Raw genomic sequence first — 9417 nt, 5'->3', positions numbered from 1 at the left:
TGGTTATATGGTGCATTTGTTTAGAAATTCTTCTTCAAGGTGGCCCGGGAAGAGGCTGGCATATTGGGAAGCCATCTTAGTTCCTATGTCTATGGCCATGGTTTGGATAAAGTGTTTGCTGTTGATTGTAAAACTGTTACGGGTGAGGATGAAATGGATGGAGGTATTAACTGGCCCCTCTACCTGGAATGGTCCCTAATAATCTCTGCTAACTACTGATGCGAAACAATCCCTTCACCTGTGCTGTGAGTTCTGCCTGTGGCTTGACAGCTTGTCTCCCTCACCAACAGAAGTTGGTCCACAAAAAGGTATGACCTCACCCACCTTGTCACTCTAATATCCTGGCACACACTGGGCTACAACGACTGCGCATACAACAGTGGCGCCATATCAGACCCCCCCGCCCCGCAAGCATCCAAAGCTTAATTTGCAAGGAAAGATGCGATGGGGCTCGAACATTCCCCCCCCATTCAGCAAGCCCAGAGGTGCGGGGGCTATGACCTGCCAAGCCCTAGAGGTGCCGGGGCTCGGCCCTGGCACAAATTAAGCGCCGCCTGCCAATCACTCCAGTGCACCGGGTCCATCCCTCTTTTTACGGCCTGCTGAGCCGTGGGTGCCCCAGCTGCAGCAGGCCCCTCGACATCCGAGCCGCCGCCCGCCTTCACCACGCGAGCCCCAGCGGCTCTGTGCGGCGCGGCCGGGGCGCCTGGCTCGGGAGCGTGTGGTGGAGGCCGCAGCAGCAGCTGCTGCCGCCAGGGGCTGGGCGGGCGCTTCATGATGGGTGAGTCCGGGGGCCCCCCCCGCGCCCGGGGGGCGAGCGGGAGGGAGCAGCCGCCGGCCTCCGGCGTTCAAGGGGAGGGAGGCGGCCGCAGCTCGGGGCTGGCCCCTGTGGACGCCGCAGCGTGTTGGACTCTAGCTGAAGGGCCCGGCGCTGGCTGTCGGGGCCGGGGCCGGGGCCGGGGCCGGGGGCGGCGCTCCGGGGAGCGGGAGCCCCCCTGCAGGGTGGGGGCCCCCCTTTGCTCAGTGCGGGGCATCCCTGGGGCAGCTAGCAGAGAGCCCGGCTCCCGGGTTGTGCCGTGGAGTCGCGGGGCTGGGGAGCCTTCCGGCAACAGGCGGCTTAAGTCAGGGACGAGCCAGGAAATCATGAGGGCCACACCTTCACCCCAGGACCTTAGGGGGTCTAACAGCAGCTTGCAGGGGTCAGAAGCCCTCCCATCACTGATTGACCAAGGGCTTTTTGGTGCCTGTCTGTCTTCTTCAGGGCGTCCCATCCTTGCCCCAGGAGGCGACCTCCCCTGCTCCTGGTTGTTTCAGGGGGATCAGGGCAGTTGCTGTCATTCCACAAATGGGATCGCAACGACCCTGCCTTTAGGAATCCTTGTCATGAAATATTGTAGCAGACAGAGTTAAGTGCTCCAATTAGGGTGAGCAGATGTCCCGATTTTATAGGGACAGTCCCAATATTTGAGGCTTTTTCTTATATAGGCACCTATTACTCCCCACTCCCATCCCGATTTTTAACACTTGCTCTCTGGTCATCTTAGCTCCAATTGGGGGTGGTTTGTGGCTATATTTTTATATGATCTACGAGCAAAGGCAGCATGGCCCTGTGAATAAAGCAGATGGATTATACTGAAAAATCACTTAGAAAACGAGACAAGCACGCTCTTGCTTCAGCCAGTTGCTTTCTGCCCTATTGATTTTGGGCTGCTGTTATGAATTCTAGGTCTCTTACCCTCTCCATAAGCAAACACTGTGTGGAGTATATAAATAGCTCACTTCTCTCTGTTGGAGGCACTGTGCCACACTTCCTGCTTGTTCTCAGCGCATGCACAGCAGCTTCCTTACTGCTGCTGGAGTCCCAGCTCAGAAGAAGAAGGACAGAGACGATGAACCGCTTCTAACTGGAAAGACGAAAGGAAGAACAATAGCCGGGGTGCAAAAAAAAAGAGGGTCTGATTGACTTCCCAAGGGGCGCTGTGCTCTCAGAGCTTTTTCTGGTGAAGCAGGAAAGCTCTAGCTTCCTGGGTGTCCAATGCCGAACAAACACCGTATGCTCAACAGTTAAATGAGCCTCAGATCTGTGTGACAGGAACGTGCAAATACCGATGTGAAGGAATCTTGCTTATTCTTCAAAAGAGGAGGCGTGCAAATTGGAAAGGGAGAGGCAGTGTGAGGAAATTAAGACTCTAACCTCTTTCCCTTGTCCACTGTTTTACTTGAAAAAATACCAAATGTGATGCCTTTTTGAAACCCTGATGTGGGAGAATGTAAGCTGCTTCTGTGGAATAGCTGCAGAATTCAGACAGCCTATGCAGAACCAGGAACCAGCATGTACCTTCTTCGTACTGGACTTTTATTGAGATTTGGCTATTGGAAGAAGTCCATCTTTTAACATAGACTAATGGTTTAGTTTCTTCTAGGATTGTCTGAGCTCTGCATTCCTGATGTTTCTTCTCTTCAGATACTGTAAGCTAGCTGCTCAATATGATGGAGTCCAGAAACCAGAGGGTTCTGAACCTTGATGTACCATCAGTCATTTAAATCATTAGGTAAATCAGTGACCTGTTAAACTGGAAAAAACTACTCTTAATCCAGCTGGGTAATATAGCATGACATTCCTTCCTTCCCTGAATAGAAAAGTGAAGGAGGCTGATCTTGGCACTGAGGGAGGGGCAGAGTACTGTGAGTGAGAGCCACAATTACAGTGAAATGAAACTAGCCCTGCCAGTATATTCGTCATTACCATTGTAAACAGCTAAGGTGGAGCAGCAGATCTGGCAGGAGGCGGAGTCACTTTTTGATTCATTTCTCTATTCTCTCTCTCTCTCTCTCTCTTTCTCATTCATATATACTGATCCTGCCTTTTCCTGTAGCCTTTTAATGTGCTGCAGCGTTCATTGCTTTGATTTTGTCTCCTTTGATTTCCTGTCAGGGCTGACCCCTAAGGATGCTTCAGGCCAGAGTGAAGTTAATTGTAACCGGAGATGACTTTGGCTACTGCCCAAAGAGGAACCAAGGAATCGTGGAGTGTTTCCTGGCTGGAGCAGTTTCCAATGTTTCCCTTCTGGTCAATGGCAGCGCTGCACCAGATGCAGCACAACTGGCGAGAAGGTAAGCTACTTACTTTGGTCCCCTTCACGAGCAGCCTCTGCAGGCCGTACGAGCAGAGCCCAGACTGTGACGTTCAGTGAATTCATAACATTTATAGCCAAATGGAAAAACTCCACTTTCCCAGACTTGGGCAGGAAAACTAGAGCTAGAGCATAGAGAGACAAGGTGGGTGAGGTAATATAAATTGTTAGTCCAACTTCTGTTGGTGAAGAGAAGTTTTCAAGCTTACACAGAGCTGTTCTTCAGGTCTGGGAAGGTACTCAGAGTGTCACACCTTCTATTTAGTTGTAACATCTTGTTACATAAGAAGTTAACACGTTGCAAGAGTCCATTCAAGGTCAAGTGGGCAGTAATTTGACTGCAGTTGTAGGACAAGGGAGGGTTAGTGGATTACAGATTGTTGTAATGAGCCATACATTCAGTGTCTATCCAGTCCATGATTTTTAGTGTCTAGCACAGTTATGAATTTAAGCTCTCAGGCTCATCTTTTGAAGGTGTTATGCACATTCACCAACAGAAGTTGATCTAATAAGAGATATTACCAACCTGACCCACCTTGTCTCTAATATACTGGGACTGACTCAGCTGCAACACTGCTTTATTAACATAGTCAAACAAAGTATACTCATCTGCAAACGTTACTCTAAGGGTACGTCCACACTGCAGTTCAACACCTGCGGCTGCCCCGGGTCAGCTGACTCAGGCTCATGCTAAGGGACTGTTGCATTGCAGTGTAGATGTTTGGGCTCAGGCTGGAGCTTGAACTCCATGACCTCCCTCTCCTGGGATCCCAGAGCCTGGGCTTCAGCCAGAACTTGAACAGCTGCACTGCAATTAAACAGCCCCGTAGCCCGAGCCCCACAAGCCTGAGTTGTTTTTAATTGCAGTGTAGATGTATCCTAAATGGTTCTGATTTCTCTTAGCCACTACTTTGCACATTTTTCCCCCCTCACATGTATGGGGGGTGGAATGGAGATTATACTGATAGTTATTTCTTTCATTGGCACAGTCTGGGTTTGTTGGTCTCTTGCTTTCCAGAGCACTTCAAGGGACACCACCACGCTTTAAAAAGCAAATGTCCTTACTGAACTGCTTACACCCTAGATTATTAGAACTGAATGAATTTTAAACATCTCACTTATTTTTACTATTTATGCTGTTTGTTTACTTTTTGCATTTCACTCAGCTTGGCCACTGAAAATAAACTAGCGGGTTTCACTCTCTCTGGTTCTCAGACACTAGTACAATTTTGCAATGTTTGGGTTGCAAACCTGTGCAATTCCAACCAAAAAACCATAGTTTTTAATAGTCATGAAAGCATTTTACTCATATTAGGTTTTGTAAAACCATTAATAAAAAACACACACACAAAAAGAAGTTTGGGGTGTCAGGTACCTAACTTATTTTATATATTCCTGATTACTGCAGGGGCTCTTTAAGAGATGCTGTCACACTTGGCTCTGTATCACATCACACGGTATGTTCAGGGCTCCTGGACTAACCCAGCAAATCCTTTAATATGAAATATTACTTGTAACTCATTTAGAAGGTAAAAGCCAGCTTATACCGCAGCTCCAGACTGGGTTAGCACTTGGAAAGAGAAGTACTTCCTGAAACAGTGAGCAACTCGGTGAGCTGGACCTTGAAAGCACTGTGTAGACTAAAAAGCGGGCTCTGCTGGGACTCTGAAACCTTGTGTCCCATTTCCCAACTCCAGTTGTTCACGGGTGACAACTTTATATTGGGAACTTCATGCTAGTTCTCAGTGCACATCCAAAGCCGCCTTTGGAAGAGGTTTGGATATGCTTGGAGTGTGGCATGTGTGTTTTGCATGGTGTGTATAACTGTAGTCATATTTTAAAGACAAGAATGTCTTCAGTGAATTTGGCCATCAGAGAAGGGGTCCAATTGGCAGCCCTACAGACTGATCTTCTAGCAACAGATCATAGGTGGCACCAGGGCAGGTTTCCCACTATCATACATCAACCCTGAGCTAGGGACTTTCTCTAAGGGAAAGGCCTCCAGGCCCCTTCAGTCCATCGCCTCTCTGCCTACAAGAGACCAATTATTAGTGGTAGGTTTGTCTGTTGTTAGAAATTATATGCTACTGCTGACAGGAGAGCAGATCAGGCAGAAGGAAGTGTCAGGGGGAAATGTAACCTAGAGGCCTGCTTATTAGTAAATCAAAAAAATCATGTAAAACAGTGAGGTTAAGTGAACACTTTCCCAAGATACAGCTATATCATGAAAAGCTTTAAACCCTGGCACTCTGGTAATAGTCTACTATATATAACTGTACTTTCCAGCCCTACTCTCCGGCAGGTTTTTAAATATAGACTTCACCTGGCCTAGTTTCTGATTACTTATACTTCTGTATTCAGAAAGTAGACCATGTGAGTGCAGTTTTAAAAGGCATGACTAAATCCAGGTCACAGCATTTATACTGTCAGCTGACTAAGTGTTCTAGAGCAGGGTTGGAGGGCCATTTGCCAGTACAAACTACAGCCCTCCTTTCCCCTCCCTTATTTTATTAGCACAAACAGGGATTGTTTTGGATTCTAAACGTGTGAAATTGATTTAAATCACTTCTGGGAAAACAAGCTGGGTGGCCTGGGAAACATTTTAATACGGAATAACTGTAGCCCAGGTCTTGCAAACACTTACACATATGAGTAACTTTAAGCAGCTTTGGTAGTCCCATCTAATGCAATAAGAAAAGGAGGATTTGTGGCACCTTAGAGACTAACAAATTTATTTGAGCATAACCTTTCATGAGCTACAGCTCACTTCATCGGATGCCTGTAGCTCACAAAAGCTTATGCTCAAATAAATTTGTTAGTCTCTAAGGTGCCACAAGTCCTCCTTTTCTTTTTGCGAATACAGACTAACACGGCTGCTACTCTGAAACCTGTCATTATGCAAGGCACTGCATTTAGCCGTATGGAGTGGAAATCTATCAGGAATGCATAAGATAAAGTGAGCTGTAGCTCACAAAAGCTTATGCTCAAATAAATTTGTTAGTCTCTAAGGTGCCACAAGTACTCCTTTTCTTTTTGTGGATACAGACTAACACAGCTGCTACTCTGAAACCTATCTAATGCAATGTTATTCATATGCATAGATGTTTGTAGGATCTTATTGTTTATAAGGCTCCAAAGTGTTAACTCGCAGAGGAGAGCCAAATTCAGGTAGCGTTTTTGCTTGTTGCCACAATAAATGTAGCATCTGATTATGTAAATGAACCCTTTTATCTGTCTCTGCCGATTGAGATACTAGCAGCTCTAATATAAAGGCTCAAGCCAGCTTTCTGTCAGAAATCTGATTTTAAACAACCTTGAGGCTGTGACCTTCTTAAAGTCCTTAGTAAATCCTGCACCAAAATTTTGACATCCCACAATGCCAGGTGCAGGAAATCCCTATTGTCTGAGTGACTCTCTCGTGTTTGGAGATTTTGAAGTTTAAGCTTTACTATGAATTTTGTGGCTTTTCAATGCTCTGGCTTTTGGGGAGAAAACTACAACATTCTTTCCTGGGTTCCATCCCAGCCCATGAAGTAACTGGCAAATATTTGCAACCTGAATTCCATAGTGAGGTTTTCAGCCTGAGAATGGGCAACAATATTGGTGAGGCACTTATCCATTTTGAAATTAGCTTTGGATTTAGAGGAGCCTTAAAGTAACTGGCCTCAAATTTATCAGATGCAGGCAAAGCTTAACTATGAATACAAATAAATGAGGGCTCTTCTCTCTCTCAGATATCTCCTTTCAGAATGACGCCACTTCTTAAGCATCCCATCCTGCACTGAAATGGTAGGAGTAAAAACCCTTCTGATGGGAATTAGTTTCTTTTTGTGCCACACTATGGATTTGTCTAAATGAATACTTAGGTCATGGCTAGCTGAGGTGTGAATGTATCCTGCTGCAGACTGTGTGTCCGCAGCCATGCAATAAGAGCTCCGTAGTGCACTTTGATCTATTGTGGTTTGACACAGGAGTAGATCAAAGTACACTAGGGAACTATTAGTGAGCGTCAGCAGGGTTCACATGAAACTTCACGCACAGCAGATTCACACCCCAGCTTGCTGCAAACTAAGTATTTGTTCAGACAAGCCCGGTGATGGTGAAGTGTGTGTCATCCTAGACTTCACTTCACCACCACTTTGCTAGGCCTCCTTTGGAACACCATAGGTTGCCTTATGCTGTGGTTGGGCCCCTCAGCAGAAATTAGCTACTATAAAGCAAAACAAGAGACTGTAGAGTGTGGCAAACAGCAGCAAAAAAATAAAAATACCAACTCCCCCGCCAGCTTTCAACATCCGGATGTAGATCTTTGCCTTCCCACAGTGTCCCCTGTCTGGCTGTTCTCCAGCCACTCATATAGTCCCTGAGCCCCCATGCAAGGAATACCAGCATTCAGCCTTATTTGCTGCGGAGCTGTACTGCATGGCCTCCTGCCTCAGAAAACTTTGGGGGAAGTCTCTGTGCAGGTATTCAGCATCTGCAAAAGTCTGTAGTGAAGTGTTGCTCTTAGATGCGCATGGATCTGCACACATTCCTTAGTGTTGTAAGGATCAGTGAGCATGGGTGAAACCCCGCTGCAGAGAAGCGGGAGCTGTCAGTGGCGTCTCCGGGAAACTGCTATACCCTGCACTTTGACAAGAGGAGCTGCTTCAGCCATCGGTAGTTCTGAGTATGGAAGTATTTAGACAGTCTCTGTCCCAGGCCATCCACAATGGGGACAGATGACTTGTGTTTTCCCCCAAGCACCTGCAGCCTTTGTGAGCCAAACAGCCAGCACATAATTAGTCCCATGCACAAGGCAGGGCTGCCCTGGGTAATGTTAACTTGCAGCGCCTTTGCAGTCAGAATTGTGCAGTGTTGAGATGGACAACTTGGCAAATATCAGGTTTCCCATCCCTCACAGCATTGCTTTGCAGATCCTACCCTCACTTTCACTGAATCTCTGGCTGGGATTATCCATTCCAAGGCCACAAGGGACTGTTGTGATCATCTAGTCTGACCTCCTGTCTAACACAGGCCATGGAACTTCCCCAAAATAATTCCTATAGGATATCTTTTAGAAAAACATCCAATCTTGATTTAAAAATTGTCAGTGATGGAGAGTCCACCACAACCCTTGGTAAAGTGTTCCAATGATTAATTATTGTCTGTGTTAAATATGTACACCTTATTTCCAGTCTGAATTTCTCTAGCTTCAACTTTCAGCCATCAGATCATGTTCTGTCTTTCTCTGCTAGACTGAAGAGCCCATTATTAAATATTTATTCCCCATGTAGGTACTTATACACTGTAATCACATCACCTCTTCGCCTTCTCTTTGTTAAACTAAATCAATGGAGCTCCTTGAGTCTGTCACTATAAGGCATTTTTTCTAATCCCTTAATCAGTCTCGTGGCTTTACTCTGAACCCTCTTCAATTTTTCAACATTGTTCTTGAACTGGGGACACCAGAACTGGACACAGTATTCCAACAGCGGTCACCCAGTGCCAAATACAGAGGTAAAATAACCTCCCTAGTCCTATGTGAGATTCCCCTGTTTGTGCATCCAAGGACTGCATTAGCCGTTTTGGCCACAATGTTGCCTTGGGAACCGATGGTCAGTTGATTATCTACGCCATCCCCCAAATCTTTTTCAGATTCACTGCTTGAGTCCCTCATCATGTATATAAGGCCTACATTCTTTGTTCCAAGATGTATACATTTACATTTAGATGTAATTAAACACAGACTGTTAGCTTGTGCACATTTTAGTAACTGATCCAGATCACTCTCTATCCGTGACCTGGCCTCTTCATTATTTACCACGTTCCCAATTTTTGTGTCATCTGCAAACTTTATCAGTGATGATTTGATGTTTTCTTCCAAATCATTAATAAAAATGTTAACTAGTGTAGGTACAAGAACCATGATCCTTGCAGGACCCCACTAGAAATACACCTGTTTAATGATGATGATTTCCTATTTACAATTACATTTTGAGACCCACTAATTAGCCAGCTTTTAATGCATTTAATGTGTGCCATGTTAAATGTATATCTTTCTAGTTTTTTAATCAGAATGTCATATGGTATCAAAGTCAAATACCTTATATTAGTCTGTAAGTCTGTTACATCAACACTATTACCTTTCTCAACAAAACTTGTAGTCTTACAAAAAAGAAAAAGATCATGTTAGTTAGACGGGATCTGTTTTCTATAAACCCATGTTGATCAGCATTAATTATATTACCCTCCTTTATTTATTAATTGAGTCCCATGTCAGCTGCTCCATAATTTTGCCTGG

At 45.5% G+C, this 9417-nt stretch overlaps 1 protein-coding gene across 4 annotated transcripts in view; it reads left to right on the top strand.

The window, feature by feature from the left end:
• Positions 1 to 492: 492 nt before the first annotated feature.
• YDJC (YdjC chitooligosaccharide deacetylase homolog) overlaps positions 493 to 9417 on the top strand; it is a 26729-nt gene continuing 17804 nt past the window's right edge. For 2 of the 4 annotated variants that reach the window (XR_012155139.1, XM_073313519.1), the window contains exons 1-2: positions 493 to 781; positions 2936 to 3114. Coding sequence is in view for 3 of the 4 variants with exons in the window: in XM_073313519.1 (XP_073169620.1) it covers positions 2951 to 3114 (164 nt within the window). In the remaining variant the exon portion in view is untranslated. Of the gene's footprint in view, positions 782 to 2423; positions 2553 to 2935; positions 3115 to 9417 lie in introns of all 4 variants that reach the window. The other 2 variants (XM_073313521.1, XM_073313520.1) reach the window with 2 other exon arrangements.

Source organism: Lepidochelys kempii, chromosome 15 (assembly GCF_965140265.1).
Source record: "Lepidochelys kempii isolate rLepKem1 chromosome 15, rLepKem1.hap2, whole genome shotgun sequence".
In the NCBI taxonomy this organism is placed as follows: Eukaryota; Metazoa; Chordata; order Testudines; family Cheloniidae; genus Lepidochelys; species Lepidochelys kempii.
The sequence above is the reverse complement of the archived record's forward strand: the minus strand, read 5'-3'. Positions and strand labels throughout refer to the sequence as shown.